This window comes from Callionymus lyra, chromosome 9, assembly GCF_982586985.1.
Source record: "Callionymus lyra chromosome 9, fCalLyr1.hap1.1, whole genome shotgun sequence".
NCBI lineage: Eukaryota > Metazoa > Chordata > Actinopteri > Syngnathiformes > Callionymidae > Callionymus > Callionymus lyra.
The window spans coordinates 9,927,249-9,950,785 of record NC_141826.1 but is presented as its reverse complement, the minus strand read 5'-3'; the positions used below and the strand labels follow the sequence as shown (position 1 = coordinate 9,950,785).

Sequence of the window (23,537 nt, the reverse complement as noted above, 5' to 3'; positions counted from 1 at the left end):
CAACAACAACAACAAAAAAAATCACCTGTGTTTGTGCCAGCAGTGATGATGATGATGAAGATGATGTTTTAGGTAACGATAATGAAGACTTTTTGAAATGCACATGAAGCTCTTGTGTGTGAAGCTGTTTAAGATGCAGGCCATGAACACATTCCTCTGCCTGCCTCTTCTCCAACTGTTGCTTCCTTTTGTTGGTCAATTAATTCAAAGATTAGTTTCTCTCTTATCTCGTATTGAATTGAATCATCTAAAATCCGAATAAATCATAACGTATGGAACATTTTCCTGCTGGAATGTCGGTAAACAAAACTTTTCCATCTGTTAAATGAATAAAGATATCGTTTAAAAAATGTTGAATGAATGAAAACATAATGTCGCCCTCTTGCGGCCATATGTAAGAAAACAGCGGCTTGAACAATATTTGAGATTTTAATAAACATATAAAGATAATTATATTCGTTTGAACTTCCTTTACAACAAAAGACATACAATATATTACAGTTTCATTCTTTGATAGATAATGTACAAAACAAACACATTAAGTACGTAAAAATGTACATTATGAACATCATTTCATTCTTGGCTGGAATGTGGAATAAAAATGAAAAAAAAACAAAAAACTTTTGTGCAAAGAAATGTAAACATCACGTGTGTGTTGTTCTTGTGTTACAGTTGTGTTTGCTTGACAATATGTTTCTCCAAGACCCTCTCAGCCACAGAGCTGGTGTCGGTTGGCTCCCTCTTGTGGTCGGTCTGTGAAGTGTTGATGCAGGACTCGTTCTGTTCTCTGGGCGTCAGGAGAGGCTCTGATCCCACAGCTTGAGAATTGTCTCCTTCGTCCTCAGTACCTTCAAGGTGTCTGCGAGTCTCTGTGTCTGCATCAGAACTTTTCCTGGGTTCTGCTTCTTCTCTCCTGACGTTCCCCTCCGTCTGCCCCGGTCCGGCCAGGACTCTCTTCAGACTCTTGGCTCTGTCTCTGAACTCCTGGCACAGCTCAGCATCAGGAATGTGGTTGCTGTGGATCTCGGCCAGCTTCATGTAGACCACGTACAGGGCTTGTGGGTTCCGGCGGTCCTCCAGAGCAGCTGCCGCCGCCAAGTGGAAATATCCCAGTGCATCGTACGCATCCTGGAGAGACAGAGAGGTAAAGAGAGATTAGTTTTCTCGCCTCTTTCCTGCTTGAGTAATTATTTTTTTCCGTATTTAAAGTAGAGAATAGATTTGTTGGCTTCCAAATCATAGCACAGTTATTTTATGGTTTATATTTTAATTAAATGTGTCTAGATATATATATATATACTGTATATATATTTATTTATTATTATTTATATATATTTGATACAATGTTATTTCTAAAATAAACAATATATGAATATAAATTCACAGCGTTCATTTTTGTGTTGCAATTTAACCTCCGGCCGCTAGATGGCAGCAGTCCTTAAGTTTTCCGCAGCGATAGTAACAGTGAAATCCCGCAAGTCCCTGACTATGACTGAGGACGAGAGGATACAGTCCCCAGGAGATTTTAAAGCTGACGTTTTGGACATATTTTGGTACGTATCGTTTGCCAAATTCTTGACAATACATAGTGGCACTGATGTGAATGTATACGTTTGTAGTGCCACTGCAGCAGAATAAATAGTCTTGCATGATACAACATGATCCTGGCCATGACTGAGGATGAGAGGATACAGTCGATTCTAAGTAAGTAAGTAAGTAAGTAATATTTGAAGAGAGCTTTTCTCTAGCAGATTAAAAAGTTGGCATAAATATGTTTCAAAACAAAATAAATGAGTTTGTCAAGAGTCAAGTGGTCTGTAAATACTGCAATACCAGAGGTAAGTACTAGGACAATACTATAATCATATCCTTGTTCCTACGTTATTAAAATATATCGCAATATATCGTATCATTACCCGTGTATCTTGATACGTATCTAATCCCCAGATTCTTCACACAAAACACCCCTAGCTTGACTGAGGACGAGAGGAAACAGTCAACTCTAGCAGCTTTTAAAGCTGACGTTAGGACATAGTTTGGTATGTATCGTTTTGCCAAATTCTCGACAATACACACCCCTAGCTTGAGCGGCGCTGATGTGAATTTATTTGTTTGTATTGCTACTGCAGCAGAATAAATAGTCTTAGATGATACAACAACATCTTGGCAATGACTGAGGACGAGAAGATACAGTCTACAACAGATTTTAAAGCTGACACCAAGTTACGACTTTGTCAAGAGTCAAGTGGTCTGTAAATACTGCAACACCAGAGGTAAGTACTTGGACAATACTATAGTTATATCCTTGTTCCTACGTTATTAAAATATATCGCAATATATAATATCATTACCCGTGTATCTTGATACGCATCTAATCGCCAGATTCTTCACACTATACACCCCTAGATTGGGCGACGCTGATGTGAATTTATTAGTTTGTAGAGCTACTGCAGCAGAATAAATAGTCTAGAATGAAATAACAAGATCTCGGCCATGACTGAGGATGAGAGGATACAGCCGAGGATACAGTCGACTCCAGCCGCTTTCCTTACTTTGGTTTCAAAATAAATGAAAACGGTTACGACTTCTCTAAGAGTTATAGAATATCGATAAAATATACAATGTATTAACCAATAAAGAATAAACTGAACATTCCACAGAGTACAATCTAACCTGGTAAGAAATCTGAATTTAACCTGCATGGAAAGTAAGGGGGCATCATAGCTCAGATGGTAGAGTGGTTGCCTGCAGTCCAAAAGGTTGCAGGTTAAATCCCAGCTCCAGACAAGCTTGTGTCGTTGTGTCCCTGAGCAAGACACTTTACCCTGATTGCTCCTGATGGTAGACTTGGCGCAGGTGTGCAGCCTACTCCCATCAGTGTGTGTGAATGGCTGTCAAAAGCACTACCGAATTTCCCCTCGCGGGACTAATAAGGGATTCTAAAAAAAAGAAGTACCCCCTCAAGATTTGTGGTTGCCCTCTCATACATGCCTGTCTAGACCCGGCCCTGACCAGGCCACGAGGTAAGTGTGAAGCGAGAATTAAAAGTGTGAAATGCTGACGAGTGAAAGAACAGGAACCATCAGTGCTGTGAAGAGGAACCGAACGCGCCATTCTCCAACCGCAGAACTGGTCTGATGACGGTCCATGTCTGGGCCAAAGGTTCACGTCTGGGCCAAAGGTTCACGTCTGGGGGCACTGCTACAACACCCTTTAATCTGCCCAGCAACCTGACCTCTACCAACCCAAAACGAGGTCCGGGTCCATGGAGCCAATCCGAAAGCGTCCACGCCCAAACTCGACTGTATAAGAAATGTCTTGTTTCTGTGTTTCTGTCGTCAGTTGGTCGGCTGGATCTGAGAGTTCCTCAGGTAACAGACCCAGAATTCTGTGCCTTAATCCAGCCTTAATCTCCTTCTCTTGTTAGAATAAACACAAGTTATTTTAACGGTTTGCCTTCTGGTTCTCTTTGAGGTCGAAACAACGAAATTGTACTTCAAAATGTAGTCTATCTTATTGCCTATACACACACCCCTAGCTTGAGCGGCGCTGATGTGAATTTATTAGTTTGTAAGGCAACTGCAGCAAGGAAATGTAAAATGATATCATGTCAAAAAAAAAAGCGATGAGAGGGAGTTGCACCTTGAGCTTGTGGAGGGTGATGTTGCCTAGTCTGGAGTAGACCTGTGTGTAGTAGCGAGCCTCCCCCGGGTGCTGCATCGCCGCCGGACAAAGGGACAAAGACTTGAGGTAGTAGTTCTCCGCCATCTCGTATCGCTGCAGCTTGTAGTAGACGGTCGCCAGGCGGTGGTAGGCCGTCCTCTCGTTGAGACGCTCGCCTGAGACGAACAAGAAACAGATGGACGGGATGAAATAAACTGAACTGAACTGAACCTCAGAACACGTGGCTGTGGCTGTTCACCTGTCTGGCCGGCGACCTCTATGGCCAGAGAGGCGTACTGCAGCGCCTCCTCCAGCTCGTCGTGGTTCATCAGCAGCTCCGAGATCTTACACAGCAGGCGGAACTCGGAGTGGACGTCTCTGATGCTGCGTGCGAATGGAAGGCTGCCGTCCTGAAGAGAGAAACGGCACGAGTCAAGCATTACTAAACACTAAATTACTAAAATATACTGTTGAAGATTCATTTAATGAGGACAATATATTCACAGACTGACCTTCAGATATAAAAACTGTTAAAATTATCATATGAAGTTTCCTCATTTTCACTAGTTTACAGGTTTATTTCTTGGAGTCAACTTGACTGAAATGAGCGTTTTAACATGTCAAGAGTCACAGGATAATTCTAGTTTAGAGAAAATATGCCTTTAAAGAAACAACCTTTCAGACAGTTATAGGTCAACAGAACAAGAAATAAACACATTTTATTTTCTTTCAACTCAATTTGTAATTAAATGACTTATTAATGAATTATGTTTTAAGTAGATTCTCCCATGTAAATATATATTTAAAAACATATTTTTAAGCTAAAACTGTGCCCACATTCAACTGCATTGAATACATTTACTGTTATTTTATTCTAATTATATATGTTCATTTTAAGTGTTCTATTTGCATTAGAATCAGAAAACCTTAATTGTCAGTGTTGTAAACACAACACAGAAAATGAGGAAATACGAATGAAATAGAAAGAGATAAATAAAATAAAATCCAACACAATAAAAGAGATTTTACCATAAAATGGCACATTACTAAATAATGAATAATTGATAAAAACAAAAAAAAACAACAACTTATTACTATAACTGGAGCTCATCCAAAAAAAGGTCAACATTTTTATTTTATTTCTCTGTGACTCAGTTACAGATGCCTTGAAGAACAGATGTCTATCAGTAGTTGTGGGAACCATTTACCAAAGCATTTCAAAATAAGAGCATTTCAACGGTTTAAAGTTTTATTTAAAAAAAAAAAAAAAATCCTGCTACATAATTGACCACAACAAACAAGTAATCTAGTGGTTCTATACTTATTTTCATGATCAGGTTTTAAAAAAATTTAGAAACAAACAGATTCAGAAATTAATTATAAATTATTGGTGTTATATTTATGACATTTATTTTTTTATTTTAACAAAACATGTTTCAGTTTTTACTATTGTTATTCAACATGTCAGCTGTTAATTCTCTAGTGATGGGTCGATGAGGCCTCATGATACAGCTGTGTAGGGAAGTCATTGTATCATGATACAGTGTCTTTATTTTGAAACGCCATTAGATGGCGCTCTAATTTTGAAAATGAGGGCAGGTTACATTAGATTAGTAGATCAGAGCCAAAGATGATAAAGCAGAGAGTGCCATCTAGTGGCCTTAATAACACATCATGTTTCATGATACAGTGTGTTCACTACACAGCAGTGTCATGAGGCCTCAACACTCACATGTGCGTCTACATACCCGGTAGAAAGGCAGCGAGGACATCCTGATTCTTTGGCCTTTCAAGTAAACATCTCCAGCTTCTTCGTAGATTCTCATGGCGAACTGAGAGTCGTTCATCCTCAAGGCCGTCTTCACCGCCGCCTGTCAATCATCGATAAGTAATGAATCCTCAGGAAAAAAAGACTCTTTTTTAGAAAAATAATCTCACCTGCAGGTACATGTCAGCGAGTTCATCCTCCCGTATGAGGTAGTAGATCCTCCCCACCTGCAGCCACGTCTCCGACTCCTCCTCCCTCTTTCCCAGATCGATGGAGATCCTCAGACTTTGCTTGGTGTAGTCCAGAGACTTCCGGGAAGATCTAGCGTTGACATTTTCTTTGAGACAACGTTGTTTTCTAGGAAGAAACGATTAGACATAAGAGCGAGGACTACACTCACCGCTCCGTGTTGAGGGAGAGGTAGAGGCTGCTGAGGATCTCCAGGTACTCTCCCTCCAGCCTCTTGTCCTTCAGCTCTCTGGACACCAGCACACAGTGTTCGTAGTAGACGATGCTCTGACCGTACAGCAGCAAGTTGCTGTACAGGCGACTCAGGATCTTCGCCACCACCATCTGACCTGGAGAGTTTCATCACAGAGTTGAACAAAAGTGAAGAGAAACAACACAAGGATTCAAAGTTGTGGCTACAAGAGAGAAGATTTGTTTTAATAAAATAAATATTCTATTTTTCAAATAAAATATTGCAACTGAACTTGTTATTCAATGCCTTAATCATTTTGTTTTGAGTAGATTATCTGAAGATATCAAAAGCAAAAGATTTATAAATTCCACTATGTGGAATTAATTTGTACTTTAATTTTATTCTAATTATATATGTATGCATCATTATTTTCACATCTAACCTATACTTTAAGAGGGGAAGCAGCCCAAATAAAGAAAGGCAATCAGAAATTAAGTAAATTAATTATTTGACAAAGTCAATAAATTAACTTTTAAAATACTCAGAATTGACATTTTGATAATAAGATACGATAGGAAATTCCTTTAATCGTCCATCAGTGGGTACATGTATGTTGTAATGCCAGTTCAAAGAAGAAACAGGAGTAGATAAAATAATTGGTCGTAACACAGATGCTTATAAGTAGTGTTATAATTATTTATTATTCCTGACTGTGAAGGAAAACAAGCCGTTAGTGCGTTTTGGAAGTGAGTACTACTGCCCTCTATTGTTCTATTAAGCTCATTACAACGATTTTTATAATGATGGACGGTGTTTAATTATACTTATAAAATAAATAAAGTAAAACACCTCGATTAAAGAATGAGAAACAAAAATGAAGAGGTGGAAGTCTGCGCTCTCTGAGTGTTTTTAACCCTTGTGTCGTCTCCGGGTCACTTTGACCCAGATTAATTTAATGAAACTAAAAATGATGGGATAAAACGCACATCATAATATTTATGAGAATGGAAAAAGCAACATATGTTTCTAAAGACCTACTGTGCAAGTTTCTTGCGTACAGAGCGATAAGCAGCCCCATCTCGTAACACTCTCGGACCTTCTGACTCCTCCTGCCGTTCCTGTAGCTCCGGCCGAGCCAGAGGTACGTCTGCACGTGCTCCTCGTCGGTGGGACTCTCCAGGAGCTCCACGAAGAGGCACAGAGACCTGGAGATGCAGATCAATTCAGTAGACGTACGTGGGGGGAGATGTTTGATGATTATTTCTTTATTAATATGTTGTTTTTTAAGCACTTTATCATTTTTTAATGATGGACTTTATGTTATGTTTACTTTTATTCAATCATTTCTGTATTGAAAGGTTCAATTTGTTGTTTTTTTTCGTTGCAATTAACATTTTGATTATGTCCAAAATGAATACATGTTTTTAAACACAAATAGTTTGATATTCATATTCCAATAATTAGAAAATAAATATTTTTTAAATGTAATACTTTTTAATTCGTAGCCATTTAAATTCAATAGATAAATGTTTGTATACAATTTCCGCCAGACAATAACAAAAGGGTATCAAGCTACTAGATTGAGCATTGAGCCAAACATTTGTATACCAAAATTTTAATGTTTCAAATGCCACAAATTAAAAAATGTAATGTTAGTATATATATTTAAAATTATTGGAAAATGTATATTCGTTTAAAACAAATGAAAATATTCGATTTTCTTTCAAATTCAATTTTATTTTTTATTAAATATTTAAGTTCAACCTTTTCAATATAGAAATCAATCAATTAAACTATTGAAAATAAATATATATATATGTATATATTCAATGCTTCAAAAACAACAACATTTGAAATTATTTCAACCTTTAACCAGTCTGATATATGTAAAAACTTTAAAAAAATGACAGTGAGTAGTTTGACTGTCTGACCTGACTAGGAAATGTTGGGCCAGTAAAGAAGCTTCCACGTCTAGGGCCAGGCAGCCCAGGTTGGCCAGCGCCAGCGCCTGGTTCCTCTGGTTCCCGCTCTCTCTCGATATGACCAGAGCCGAGTGCAGGTGACCGCCGGCCTGCTGGACTCGACCTTGTCGCCTCAGACACAGAGCCAGCAGGTTGTGGATGACGCCTCGCTGAGTGGAGCTGTCTGTGGCCTGGAAACACACACATGAACACACACATTAATGAATCCACATGAGTTTTATATGCGTCCATCAATCACATCCTCAGCTCTTTTTTTTATCCTCTAGTTTATTGACCAATTGTGCAAATAGACGGTAAATCTGTGCAACAATGAATCAAAGTGATCGTTTTATATTCGTGCGTTACTTCATTTTGACTATTAACATCATTTACGACCTAATATAATGTTTAGAGGTGAATCAAGGTGATCACTAATGTATCTATTGACACATTTAGTTTCCTTAATCATGTCGAAATTAAGAGTCACTTTAAAAGTCAGTATTGATCTGCACGTTTTGTTCAATACATAAATAACTATGACCAAATGTATGGATGTATAGAAGTGCCAAGATGGTTGAATTTAACACTTTGATTGTGTTTTTCTTTTGAAATGTTGTTCTTTAAATATTCCAATTCAATAAATTGTATATTTAAAGATTGAATTTGTTATTATTGAATAATTTGATTCAATCATCTGTAAATTGAAAGATTACATTTGTTTCTATTTAATTATTGAATTTTCTGATTCTGATTTAATGTTAAATTTTAATAATGAACAGAAAAAATGTTGAGGTATGAACACTTTTTAAATAAATGTGTTTTTGTTTTTTTTACACACAAAGTATAATATTCAAATTTCAATAATTTAAAACTAAATTAGCTAAAATAAACATGTTTTAATTTCTAGCCTTTTAAGTTTAATGTAAAATGTTTTCCCTGAATTTAAATGACTATGATTTAAAACATTGATTATTAATGTTGTTTTTATTTACAAACTATGAAAAAAAAATCATGTTGGCACCATTTTACCACCAATTTTATATATAATTCAAAAAATCATTTAAACATATATTTAATTCATAAAATTACATATTTATTTTAAAATATTTTTCTTATTATTGGACTTGAATATAAAATATATATAAAACTCTAAAATTCAAATTCAACCTTTCAATTAAGAAATGATTGGATTCAATGATACATAAAAAAGGAATATTTGTTGAATTCAACCATTCAATATACTGATGGCACTTAAATACTTCCATACATTTGACTTTGATTTGACTAAGATTTCAAAAATATATGCACAAGATTGAGTAGAAGTCTTAATGGATGATGAACCTGCAGCGAGATGAGCAGAGGTTCCAGAATGTCCCGAGCCTTCTCCGCCTGACCCGACAGAACCAGCAGCCATCCCAGCAGCACCGCGGCCTCAAACGCCTCCTCGTCATTGATGTGTCCTCCGGTCTCCACCGCCCGCTGAGCACAGCGCACCGCCTTGTCCAGGGCGTCGTACTGCTGGTAGACCGAAGCCAAACCCAGACACAGGTCCCTCTGGGTCTTCAGGTCCTGATCCTGCTCGGCGACGGCCAGCGCCTGCTGAAGGTAAACCACGATCTGGGCCGGGAGCAGAGAGGTTCCCTCTTTCCAGCGAGGGTTGAGTCGGACCGAGTTCCTGAGGAACATCTCGATCTTCAGGAAGGCGTCCTGGATGGAGTGGTCTCGTCTGGAGTCCAGACTGAGCGAGGCCAGCGCCAGGTAAGGCATGTACTTCCGATGATAGAGCAAAGTGAGGAGCCAGTTCAGGTCCATGGGGGCGATGGAGAGGCCCTCGGTGGCGGAGAAGGTCACGCACAGGAACTGGAGACGCTCCACGAAGGGGAGAGCGTCGTCGGTTTTCCTGAGGAGCAGGAAGAGGCTGGAGAGGAGGAAGCAGACGCGAGCCTCCAGGTGTTTGTCTCCCATCACCACGGATCTTCTCAGGAGAAGCCTGAGCAGCTCGGCCTCCTCCGAGGACGTGAAGGTGTGACACGGCAGGCAGAGGAGCAGAGCGGCCGACTTCTCCAGCGTCTGAGGAAGCTTGTCGCTCATGCGCTGCTTCAGGTAGACGGACGTGACGTTGGTGAGGAGAGCGACCAGGAGAGGCGTGTCTGAGAAACTGTCCACCTGCACACTGAGGGCCTCCTCGTAGTAGACGCGGGCCTGACCAGAGAGACACGTAAGTTCAGCTGGAAATATTAATAAATATTTAAGTACATTTTAAATAAGAATATGATTGAATACAATCTTAATGTTACCTATTCAATTATAAATAAATACACATTTTTGTAATAATAATAATAATTGTATTATTGAACATATTTATTTATAAGAAAACAAATTAAAAAACACTTAAGTAAGTAATTTTTATTTGTATAGTGCTTTTCCAGACCAGGGTCACAAAGCGCTTAAACAATCAAAACAATATTCAATAAAGTATATATTTTAAAGATCAAGATAAAACTGATAACAAAACAGGAGACTCAAGGAAGATATAAGAAAATACATTTATGAAAGAATTTTTAAAAATAACAAGTTTAATAAATAACTACATGTCCTTACTTTCATTTACATCATTGTATTTATTTTTATTGCACCTTGTGTTTATTATTGATGAATTTGTTTCTTCTGTGATCTTGCCGTTGTAACAACTCAAATTGCTTTACTATCATTTTATAAAGGAATATCTTGTATTATGTTATGGTACAGAACAATATGTCAAAGTAATTGGTTAAAATAAGTAAAAAGATATTTCTTTATTTTATTTAACTTTAATGTTAAACTTTTTTTTTAGCATTTATGAAATTGTAATGGTTTTGATTTGTGTTTGAAGTAAATTGTTCTTGTTTCACAAATAATAAAAACCGTAATATTGTAACTCTTTCTTTAAAACAAAAAACAACAATATTCAGACAATTGTCTTAAATATAACTGAATATTAAAAAGTAAAAATAGTCGTTTTATTAATGCTGAACAATTCAAACTCACAAATTGCAGAACTGTTTATAATTCTATTCCATTATTTTAGCACTTAAAATATTTATAGCAGCCACTTAAGATCACACAATAATTATTTTTAATGGTGGTCTGAGGCTTTTATGTGATATCAATGAAGAAACATTGATGTTTCTTTATTGTTCTCTTAACAAACACAAATCAAGTTTACGATATCATTGATCGATCGGTTATTTTGTCAGCGGCGTTTTATCTCATGACCATCACGGCTAATAAAACACATTAAGAACACGGTTTAAAGTCGCGGACGAAGGACCGACCTGGGACAGTTTGAGCTTCCTGGCACAGAGGCGTCCCAGGAGGAAGCAGGCGCGTCGATGCGCCCACTTCATGCCCAGGCGCTTGGCACACTCCCTGACGCTCTCCAGGTGACCCGACAGCTCCGACTCGCTCTTCCCGGTGAAGGTCACCCACAGGAAGGAGTGCTGGAGGTCGTAGAGGGGCAGGAAGTCCTCCTGGGAAACAAAACAGACAAAATAAAAAAAGTGTGTTTGACGTCTAGTATAAATAAAGCTAATGAAAATGTTCCTGTTGAACCATTTAATCACCCGAACTAAAACAAATATCTGGCACTTCTTCTGGTTCGTGTTAAGCAATTATATAAAAACGTTTTTAATGAACAATATGACAGTAAAATTAAATTGTCTTAAAAATAAATGTGCTGCTATTTATACACTTTAATCTTGGAGTCCGGGGTTTTGTATACATTTTTTTTTACTGCTGGAATGAATTTATTTCTGATCAAAATCTATGACAAAGACAAGGCAGATGGAGATTTTGTCAGGCTTAAGCTGATTGATGTCAAATAAATGTGTTTATTTCCCTTAAAATGTGGTGAAGTTACTTTAAAAATGTCTATTTCAATTGTGTATTTCTTTTATTTGGGCCATTAAAATAAATAATAATAATATGATTTATAATACTTTACATTCTTTTATTATTTATATTAAGATAATTTCCATAAAAATGACATAAATCAAAGTATGTAATTTTTTATTCACATAAATGTTTATTTTATTACCTTTTTTTTTCCTTTAAAAAAAAGATTGAAATATGTTATGTCTGAATCTTACTCATGAAGTTTATATTATCTTATAATAATTATATTTGAATTAAAAATAAATAGAAGTAAAGGCCTAGTTAAATCCTGTACACAAAGGCAAACACAAAAATTTGAAAAAAATACACACATGGTCACATGTATTTCCACCACCAACATCTGCTAATGATCTAGACCTGGGGTCTCCAACCCACAAGAGCCGTTACAGATCTGTGAGGCATTTGATACCGTTCCGCCCAAAGTATAAAAACAACATTTATAATTATCTTTTATTTATTATTAATGTCTGATGTGTTTTGTTTTGGGAAAAGACGGTATTTTAGCCAGTGACTGTTGACATGTCAATGTTCTTGTTTCAGTCAAATTTAATCCAAAATAAACCAGTAAACTATTAAAAATGAGTGAAACCCAAAACTATATATGATTACTTTTTTTTATGTGAAGGTCAAGGCGAATATAAACTGGTCTGTGGTGCAAAAAAAGCTCTGCTTTAGGCTTCAAGAAATGTTTTATTGAAATGTTAAAGAAAGGGTTTGAAGCTAATACATTACCTGGAAGTGATCCTGGTTCAGGAATGTCAGTGTGGGGTCACTGAGCTCCGACTCGTCTCCCTCCCAGCTGTTGTCCTCCAGGAACAGAGGCGGGTCCTCCTGGAACTCGTCCAGTTCTCGGAACGTGTCGTCCACCGAGAAAGACAGGCGCTGGCCCTCGTGTGGCAAAGGATTCTGGGACTGGTAGATGGACAGTCGTTGACTGGACTGAGACAGCGACTGGCGGGGGGAGGACTGGAGGGGCGGCGTGCCCCCGCTCCTGTCGGACACCAGGCTCTGCCGGGCGCTGGGCAGGACCTTGTGATCTGGACCGAAATAAAGTTTTAATGAGGTCAATTTATTTTTTATTATAATTTGAAAAGTGAATCAAACTTTATTGATTCATTACTTTCACATGACAAGTTTAAAAGCCTGAAAACATTACCGTGTTTGGGTCGACTCCGGATGTACATGAAGTCAGAATCATCCAGTCGATCTGTGAAGACGAAGGACTTAAGAGTGAAGCTACAACTTTTAAATCTAAAAACGTACCTATTCTGTAGACGGAGCTGATGTCCGAGGAGAAGAGTCTCTCCAGTAAACTGCTGTCACTGGGCTCACAGCCACACGGGTTCATTCTGGCCACCGACGCCTTCTCCTCCTCGGTGAGAAACACCAACTGCCGTTCTCTGGGAGAGAAATACAAAGACATCTCGTTGTCCATTGTCCAAAGGGCGAGAGAACAAACTAGATGGAGGTTTAAAAGTCGAACTCACAGCGGGGAAGCGTCCAGCGGCTTCACATGTTTCTTGTGCACGAACCCCGTGTGTCCCGTGGAGGCGTGTTTCCCGATGAACACGGCCAGACCTCGCACCAGCAGACCCTGGATCTGCACCACATCACCCTGACTCAGCTGGAGCTCATCCTGTCCCGACGGGCTGTAGTCCACCACGGACACACACGAACCTGTGACTGTGACATGAAGTTGACGTTGAGTAGAATATTTTATGAGACGGTTTCGTGGAGTTCTTACAAGTGCAGGCAGAGCAAGGAACTATTTTTTTTTATTTAAGATGAATGTTGGTTAAGTAATAAAGATCATTACATCAAATGTTATCAATTATATAGCTTTGCTTATCCAGCTAAGATCAGATTTCTAAAATAAACAACATAAAATGTGACACAAATGGCTAAAATTCACAGCAAAAGCAACAAAATATTAAATGAATTCAAATATTAAGCTACCAGTTGAGTTTGAAAAATACCAGAACATTTTGCCTCAACAAGCACTTGAACTAGAACTTCTTTAATGAGTTACATTTTGATTATTTCAAATAGGATCTACATACATTTGCAAATAATTGTGGGATTGAATTTGTTGCTTTTCACATTTTAACAAATAAAGCAGCTTTTAAGGTTTATCTAAATATAACTTGATAGACTATAATCGAGCACCTTGTGTATGGATATTTATTTTTATTAATTAATATTCCCAGTTAATTTTTTTTTACATCTTATTGATCTACTCTTCTATTCATTATACTTATTTAATATATATATATATATATATATATATATATATATTATATCATTTTATATAAAATATTGTATTATTATCATATTATGCTATATAATATTATAATATACCTATTTTTTTTTAATTGTATTGTTTGAAGCCAGTGGTGTAGAGAATCTAAACAGAATTTCATTGCACAGCACTGTCCCAGAAATGTTGTCGTTTGCCAATAGAGAGACTCATATTTTCTATATTACTTTAGAATAAAATTTAAAAAGGAAAACATAAACTAAAATCTTAATGATCCGTATTATATTATCGAAATGTATATTTTTGAGGTTTGGATTTTGTTTTAAAGTAAAAAAACAACTTAAGATATGAGATATTTAATATATAAAATTATTAAAAACATACCAATACATACAAGTAAAAAGGATCAATTAGAATCCTCCAAATCAATGCCCAGAAATCAAATTCAAGGAAACGGAAGTGTTTATTAATCTCACCTTTGGTTTGAGGTTATTGCAACATGGCCATGAATCGATAAGGAAGTAAACATTCATTGCTTACCAATATGATGTTCAAACACTTCCTCCTTCTCGTCCTCTGAACACCCTGCGTGGCCCGGGTACTTCCTCAAAAACCACCTGACAAACGCGCACCTCCGTCAATCACCAGCTCAATATAAAACCCATATAAGAATGGACTCACTGGTAAAAAGGGTACGGCAGCGGCTGCATGCCGTTGACCGGCACTCGGCCTTGTTTCCCGGACGACAGGACCGTGCCCTCCCACGTGCCGTCCTGACCCGTGTCCCTCACGGTCAGCAGGTCATTCCTTTTAAACGGGAGCTGCTCGTCGTCGTCTTCATCCCGATCTCTTCTGGTCAGAGACTTGGCGAAGAAGGATCCTGCGGAGGGTTGATCGATGAGTCGAGCAGAAAAGGTTTCAATGTTGTCACGAGGAGAGATGTCCCCCTAAACTTTAGAGATCAGCAAAAGTGACGCCCGGATTCAGTCACAGTGGGGTGATGGATTCTCTACCTCTAATGATTAAATGTAGTTTTCATCACTATTTCCCTGCACTGCAGTCCTGCCTGAGGAAAACTTACTGCAGAATACTGAGATGCTTTGGGTGGATATAAATCCAGGTTTAAATGGTGCCAGACATTTTAACTGTATTAAAAAAATTAATGACACATATTTTTATTCAAGCTAAAAATGGCAAACAAACGGATGTGGTGGCAATTCTTTTCAAATCAGGTTGAATGGAAAATAATGTGTTGATTTAATTGTGTGTTAAATAGATCTTAGACCTCTATTGTACTCATCATTGTCTGTACAAAACTCTCTTTTCATTGAAATATTTACATTAAAAAATGTACTTAAGCTCCGCCCACTAAAAACTGCATTTTTCTGGAGATTAAATCTCGTCGACCATATCCACACCCACTCTGCTGTGATTGATCAAGCATCAAGGTTTGTCACTGCGTGTCGTCAATCCTAGAAGTCTCCACCTTCAAGGGACTCGTTGTATAAACAATGCAGGGCATGATTACAGTTAACTGGGGGAGTGAAGCCCATTATTACATCATAAAAGACTTCACTCTCGTAACCTCTCATTCGCAGAGATTTCAGATGGAGAGAGCTTTATAAAGTAATAAGTTCAAAACATGGTTATGATGAGAGACTTACGGCATCTTTGAGAGGAAGACTTCAACATTTGAAACATGTGAGTCAGTAAAGTGTTTTTTTTACATTAGTTGCCCTTTAAAGATCGACATCAATTATTAACTCAGGAAAAAAAAAAGTCTCTTCTGACCCTCCTGCAGTAGAAGTCCGAGGTACATGGTGGCCAGATGCTCCTCGTCCACTGTCACGTTGATCTGCAGGTCACGGAGCAGTTCAGGGTCCAACCAGATGGACTGATCGCACAGGAAGTTCTCCAGACAACGAGCAACGAAACCTGATGAACACGAGTCATTAAGAAAAGCACAAAGACAGTGCATACCTCCAGCAAGGACCCAATTTTAAATCCTTAAACCAACTTTTATGATTCTGAAATGGTGTTGGTTCACAGCAAAAACCTGAACTCCCAGGTTTTTGCTGTGAACCAAAGGTTTGTCAAGCAGGTTCTTTACTACTGTGACACGTTTGATGTTAGCTCTGCTGCTGCCAATCCTCAAATCTTTGTGTTTAGAAAGATGATAAGAAGATAATTCCCTAAAAGGCTGCATCAAGCTGTAACTGTCATTGGGTTGTCAACCCAATATGATGAACAATTGTAGTTAAGTTAAAAATTATAACTAATACTTAGTAAAGAGCATAAAATAAACAAGTAAGTTGTAAGTAAGGAAAATACCAAGAAAATGTATTTATGCGATGAAATTATTGAAAATTAAACTGATTTATAAACTTGATCTATCCTAAATAGTCACCAAAGGACAGTTAACAATACTTTTTATTTTAAATTATATAAATAATGTTCTTGTGATTTTGATAAGATACAAAAATATCCATAGATATCCAAAAAAAACAACTTCTAAATGTTTATAGTATAGTATAGTATGAGCCCCCTTTATTAGGGCCACAAAAATATCGTTAAAAATGTGGCTATATCAAGATCTCATGATTGTTTTGTTACAGTGATTTTATGATATTCTGAGTTTATTAAATCAAATGTTTGCGAGTTCTTCCTGGAGTTGGCTGTATGCGCATCAGTGACTAGTAGTAGTAGTAGTAGCTCTAGTAGAAGAACTCACATTTCTCCGATCCTTAAAACTCTTCACTGGCTTCCAGTTTCTTTCAGGTTCAACTTTAAAATTCTGGTTCTTACTTTCAGAGTTATTCATGGTCAGGCTTCTTCTTACATCAGTGATCTGATCCAGCCTTACACCCCAGCTCGGGCTCTGAGGTCTGTGGATCAGAATCTACTGATAGTTCCACTAACACAGTTCAGGACCAGAGGAGAGAAATCCTTCCAGACTGTTGCTCCTAAGCTTTGGAACGATCTTCCTCTCTCTTTGCGCTTGATGGAGTCTACTAGCTTCTTTAAGAAACATCTTAAGACGTTTTTATTTGTTCAGGCTTTTCCTTGATTTTCTGGAACTCCTGTTGTGTTATCAGTTGTACCTTGCCCTTTTAAGTATATACTTTATTGAATATTGTTTTGATTGTTTAAACACTTTGTGACCCTGGTCTGGAAAAGCGCTATATAAATAAAAATGACTTACTTACTTACTAGTACTGGTGGTTCGATGAAGCTTCATGAAGCATTACCCTCGTTTTTTAAAACCCCACTAGATGTCACTCTCTGCTCTTTTATCTTTGGCTTTGATATCACTTTATTTTAAACCATGAGCTACTCAGGTCTGAAAGTTTGTGTCATCACGCCCATCACTATTGGTCAGAAGCAGTTACAATGAATGACAACACCTTCAGAACCTTCAAGAATCCTTGTGAAACTACAGAATCAAATCTCTTTTTTTAACCATTCAATAAAAACTCTTGACCAACCTAGTGCCAGGTAAGTTGAGAACTTCCAGATTTCTTCTACGGTCTTGAACGTGAGTACGAAGCAGTCCTTCTCTGCGTGGACAGACACCAGACGTGCAGACAAGTCCTACCAGAACAAAAGTAATATTACTGTCAAACCCAGCAAACATTTTTTTTACAATCAAACTTGAAATCATGTTCGACGTTCCCTCACTTTAAAGAGCTGGATGACATCCTGGCTGTTGCTCTCCACCACCCTCAGCCGGGTGCGTAGAGCCTCCTGCAGGGCCACGTCATGACACGCACCACAGCGCCGCCTGCCAGAGAACAACAGCACGATCTCTAAAGAGGAAAAAGAAAAAAAATGTTGCTTAATTGTAGAACCAGACGATCAGTCAGATTTAATGGAGCGCAAGACTAAACTTTCCAGAGTTCATTAAAGATTTCCCATGTAGACTCATATTTCACGGATATGCTTCGTGAGCACAAAGTTGGTCTCCAGGGGAATAACAAAGCCATTAGGCTTCTTGCTGGACTCTCAGCACGGCCATTTAAATCCATTTGAGAGGAAGAACCTGAGGGAACGTGAAGGTATCTGAACTGCTGAGTGAGGGAAGTAGAGCGAGGCTCTTCATCACTATGCATGAACACATGAAGCACCTATGGGTATGAAGTACTATGAGCTGCTGGTTATATCAAACTCTGCATTTGTCCTTTAGATATTTACCTGAGGAGAACTTATCGCCCAGCGACGCAGTACTTCCTTTGAAGAACGCTTCTTTCCTCTTCCAGTAACTATCCTGCACCAGGTCGCCGTCCCCCGACTCCACCAGTGGACCTCCGTCCTCCTCTCCTCCACCTGACATGACACAACCAATGACAGTTGATGCAATACTTGGATGCATTTATGACGCTTAAGAAGAGTGTATTTCTGTCAGGAGAAAAAGGGCATTGATATAATAAAAGCATACATAGAACATTATATTGGTAAACAAAAACTGTGTTTTATATGTCAATCATTTTTTTTTTTTTTTAATTGTAATTTAATATAATCAATTTAACATGCAACATGCAGTGAAACATGTCATTGTGATATAAGGGAACTTCTGCTCAAGTAATTTTAAGTAGCCCGACGGATGGTTAGATTCATGTAAATGCTGATAAAATTACCTATAAAGATGTCAGCGTTTAAGATGAAGAACCAATAGTATTGATGTCAACTGTTATACAGAGACTTCCAATAACAAAATGATGTTGAAGGAAGATCATTTGCTTGGTGATTGTTTGATACTGGAGGACAAACACAAGGAAGAGTTTCTTGAAATAAAATGTATTATTATTAATTAAGATTTATTCAGCCTATAAGAATATAAAATAATCAGACTTTTTTTTACTATTTTATATTAGTTACACCGTTATGTTTGTTTTAACACACATTTCAATATGACATTCATTCAGCAACAATCACTGATATCGTAGCAAGGGTGGAATATGTCTACCTCTAGGTTCATTGACTCTCATTTTAAACATGGAAGGGCTAAGATAAGGGGGTAAGAGGTAGAATTAGAGGACATTTTCTTAAATATAAATTTTGTTTGACCCACGATTTAGACTGTTAAAGCAGTTTGGCCCCTTGTGGTATTGGGTTTGAAAGCCCTGTCTGAAACACGGAACTAGAACAAGCTATTTTTAATTAAATAAGAATCAATAATTTAAAAATATGGCAAAATAAAATTGTTGGGCAGCCATCGGAAACATTTGATCGTCAAACTCTTAACCCATGGGGCCACATAAATACAGCAAAAAGGCCTGCTATGAATATTAAAAAATACAGATTTATTAATCACAAGTTGACCAAACTTTAGTTACACTGAAGAAAGGTTGTGATTAAAATTCACCTTGGGTTACATTAGAATAAACAACATTGGATGTCTGAGTCTATATTTCCAAAACTACTTTCGAAGATAAGATGTTTGATGTGTAAACTTTATTATCAAGAATGGTCATCAACACATCTTGACAGTCAGACAAATACAGAGCTTGAACAAGATATATGACGTTGATATCATGTTTATAACTGTTAAAATTAGAACACATGAAGTTTGTACTTTCAAAACATGGAATTAATAGTTTCTAATACATAATTAACATTTATATTAAATATTTTGATTAGATCAGTGGTCGAATACATTTCAAAAGGGGTCACAGTATATAATGGGAATGCCAACGATTCACAAAGTTGTTTTATTTAAATACAAAAGAGAGAATCAATGTGAAAAAATGTAAATAAATAGAAAAAAACATGTGCTTTTTCCACATCATTATAAAAAAAAATGTTATACATTTTTATTTTGTGATTATTATGATAATAGTATTATAGTAGCAGTAGTAGTGGATTTGTTTGGATATTTTTTCTAACTCTAACTTATATTTTTTATTTAGTTTTAAATAAAACCCCAACACGATTGTATTTTAGCTGTGGTGCTTATTTGCTCAACACGCGTAAATTGTGTATCAGCACAAAATAAACAGGATATACGTAAAAATACCACAAGTGACGTATATATTGCAAAATTAATTAGGAATAATCATTTAAAAAATGTCTCAGAATAACAAGAAAGAGGGTAACCATACAAGCATGAACAGGCATGGTTTCAGTGAGCAGGCAGTAGTAAATGAATATCTTCCTAATAAAGACAAATGGTTCTGTAACAACACAGCTAATCAATATCTCTAAACCTCCCAAATATTTGCCAGGAAAGCAGCTGAAGTGGCAGCAGCTCAATCATCCAAAAATCCATATAAATCACATCCTTCTCTCCATGAAACACATTTCCAGGCCCCTCTTAGAACCGCAATAAATCACGACGCTTGCACACGACCAGGATCATAACCCATAAATATGGGATTGATGCACACGATTCTTGAGGGGCGGAGCTTCCCCCGCAGATTGTTTCATGCTTCGGGGAGGATGTCCAACACACTTCCTCAGTTCCCGACCGCAGAGAGAGAACGCCTGTGAGAAACATACCTTCGGTCATGATGTCATTGGCTGAGAAGTGCTCATTGGTTCCCCCAAAAGTGTATGAAGGTTCCCGCCAAAGAGCGTCCAGCTCAGCAGGGGAGATATCTGCAGGAAGAAGGGAACACAGATATTAGATTTATTAAAAAAGATGGTGTTGCTCAGAGGCACGAAGGGAAAGGGAGCAACATGGGGGAGGTGAACGATAAGTTAGTGTTGTCAGGATTTGGGATAAAGGCTGGCGACAAGCAGACACCTTAAAAAACTTTATATTTATACGACATATGTTGCACAATCTAAGTCCATTATTAGTGTATTCGAATTTAAAAATGATAAAAACGGCTTCAAACTAATGTTTTTATAACAGAAAATCATTAATTCAGAGGCAAATCTTTGGACGACCGACGTGAGGAGAAAAGTGTTGTGACTTGTGTTCTTCACATTGAGGTCAGGTGTGCGTTGTTTGTGTGTCCGAGAGAACGGCTAACACGGTTACAGCTAATGAGGTTATTGGGAAGACTTTGTTCACATTTGAATCACAGATCAAAAGGTTTTCATTTAGATTCATTAATCAAATTCACTTTATTTTGATTTATTTGACAGTACTGTAGTTAAATCAGTTTGAAAGTACTTTTGATGAACAAGATCCCATAGTTAAGGTAAGGTAAGGTAAGGTAAAACTTTATTGATCCCTCAGGAGGTCTCCTTCGGGAAATTGTTTCAAGTTCAACGGTTTAAAAGAATAATTACATGAATCGATTACTTTACTTTATGACGGATTAATTATTATTTGAACGCTTCCCTTTACTTTAGACAGGAAGCTTTACAAGTAACTATTACTAACTTACTTACTTTTAGACACAATAAAACTGTCTCTATATACTATGTACACTATATTCTGTATAGTACAAGGGGCCATCAAGCCAGTAGAAGTGACGGAACCTATAAAATAAAGAAAATGTATGTCATTATGCCATGATATAAATAAACCTGCAAATGTTATTTTAACTTATATTAAAAAATAAAATACGATAAAAGCGTTTTTTTTTTAAATATGTCACTTTACTTTAAAACTATTTGACGAACATAAATACTACCCCCCCAAAAAAAGAAGTCCTAAAACAAACCAAACAAACATGTTATTGTGTTTTTATATTTTGAAATTATTAATACAATGAAATACAAAGGAAAATTGTTAATTATTTATTCAAACTTTGCCCCCGAGGGCCACACTAATACATTCAAAGGGCCACACTTTGCACAAAAGTAGTCTAGACAGTCTTGTTGCGTAACTGCCGATGGCAAAAAAAAAAAAGTTGCAATACTACTTAATTTGGTTTATAACTTTGCCAAGATGCTCTCACGACCTCAAAAACAAAACATTTGCAATAATAACGGACATAAGGTAAACCACAGGGATTGTACGGAACAATGTTATTTTATCACACATGCTGTGTCAGGACATAACATCACTCACAACCAGGACAAAGGGAGAACAACTTAGTGACACAGTACAAAATGACATTATACTGCAGCAGACAAGACTCCATTCTTCTCCAGCACTGCTGGAGCCAACAATCATGCATCTCTATTAGGACATAAAAAATCACACGTCATGCCCTCTTTACCTTCTTGACTAAGTGAGTTACCCATGTTGCTAGACCTACGCGTGAGACTCTATCTGAGCCTCATGACTTGGGGCGGCACAGACCCGTGGACCGACCTGTGAATGAGGAGAGGCAGATTTTGATGAAGGGTCCACAGCAGGAGGAGCGGAGCAGAGGTCTGCAGCAACACGACGCCATCCGGCCCACGAAGCGGCAGCAGCTACCCGGGATCAATGCCATCCCAGCGGTCTCCCCAGGCCTCTCTCACAACAACTGGCTCTCCTTCCTCTCTTTTGTACGAGCCCCGGTTTCCTTCCCTATTCCTGCACCTCACTTCCCGTCCGGGTCAGTTCCCCGGCTCTGGCTCTACACAGGCTCTATCACTTGGGTCTGTCTCTAACTGTCCACCCCGGCGTCTCTCTCTCCTTCATGGCTGCCCAGTTTAAATGCACAAAGCACTCACAGCTACTGGTATGAGAGTGTGTAGGGGGGGGTGGGCAGGCCTCGGAGAGAGATTTTTCCCTCTGCGATGTGTGTGTGTCCGGGTCAGGGTAAAATATGCACAGAATGTGTGCGACAAAGACAATGTGTTTCTATTGTGTGTGTGTGTGGTCAGGATAATGTGCTGCTGAGCCACTGTAAGGCAATGCCACGGCAGGACGGGCGACAAGGTTAAAGAGGGGGCACGGTAGGGGGTGGGTGGGGGGGTCACAGATGGGAGGATTGGCTCGTGTACATGTCTTAGTTCAGCACAACTTTGTCTGCCGATTGGACAAGCTATGAGACAGTTTAAGAAGTGGATTCAGCCTGTTGACAAGTAAACCTCAAGTGTATCAACGAACGTTTCCATGACAACGGCCTTTGTTATCGAACTCAATTTGTTCTGGTGGGCAGATGCAGTCAGACTCAAGTCTCTTGAATAATGACTTCATAAAATATGTAGAACAGGTTTGATGAAGACCTTAAAAGGGGTAGATCAGGGGCGAGTAATTACATTTCCTTTAGGGGCCACATTATGTACTGTGAGTGTTGTCAGGGCCAAAGGAGTTGAGCCAAGAGCCAAGATATGATGGGAATAAAAATAAAATAAAGCAAACTATGCCAATAATATACTTATAAACTTTTCATGAAAAAAAACATATGTAAAATTAAAATACTTTTTTTCTAAATATTAAGGGTGTGTATTTGCGAGAATCTGGCGATATGATGTGTCACGATACAAGGACACCGATACGATATATTGCGATATATTTCAATAGTCTAGGAACAACAACCGATATTTGTAGTATGGCCCGACTACCAAAATCTGGTGTAGCAGAATTTACAGACCACATGACTCTTGACAAATTCGTAACCACTTTCATTTGTTTTTAAAACCAAAATATGTCAGCTTTAAAAGCTGTTGGGGTTGACTGTATCCTCTCGTCCTCAGTCATTTCTG

General features: G+C 38.0%; 1 protein-coding gene across 1 annotated transcript; it reads right to left on the bottom strand.

Annotated features, from left to right (window-relative positions):
- Positions 1-498: 498 nt before the first annotated feature.
- sh3tc2 (SH3 domain and tetratricopeptide repeats 2) lies at positions 499-22,450 on the bottom strand. The gene is made up of 22 exons (XM_087799109.1): positions 22,213-22,450; positions 20,499-20,597; positions 18,195-18,326; positions 17,682-17,809; positions 17,489-17,594; positions 15,795-15,938; positions 14,685-14,883; positions 14,544-14,620; positions 13,234-13,429; positions 13,010-13,146; positions 12,903-12,953; positions 12,479-12,783; positions 11,128-11,322; positions 9,155-10,015; positions 7,784-8,004; positions 6,891-7,057; positions 5,832-6,009; positions 5,602-5,752; positions 5,412-5,534; positions 3,923-4,073; positions 3,643-3,839; positions 499-1,128 (listed from the first exon to the last, which is right to left on the bottom strand). The coding sequence occupies exons 1-22, from the start codon at positions 22,334-22,336 to the stop codon at positions 667-669; spliced, it is 4,404 nt and encodes a 1,467-aa protein (XP_087655235.1). The 5' UTR covers positions 22,337-22,450; the 3' UTR covers positions 499-666.
- Between the last annotated feature and the right edge of the window lie 1,087 nt (positions 22,451-23,537).

What these genes read in the sequence shown, in the direction of transcription:
- sh3tc2 (XM_087799109.1), bottom strand. Translation starts at nt 22,336, where the DNA reads ATGGCATTGATCCCGGGTAGCTGCTGCCGCTTCGTGGGCCGGATGGCG. An exon ending in TGAACCAGGATCACTTCCAG is followed by an intron (nt 11,323 to 12,478) that starts GTAATGTATTAG and finishes TTTGTTTCCCAG; the next exon opens with GAGGACTTCCTGCCCCTCTA. An exon ending in GGAAGCTCAAACTGTCCCAG is followed by an intron (nt 10,016 to 11,127) that starts GTCGGTCCTTCG and finishes CTCTCTGGTCAG; the next exon opens with GCCCGCGTCTACTACGAGGA.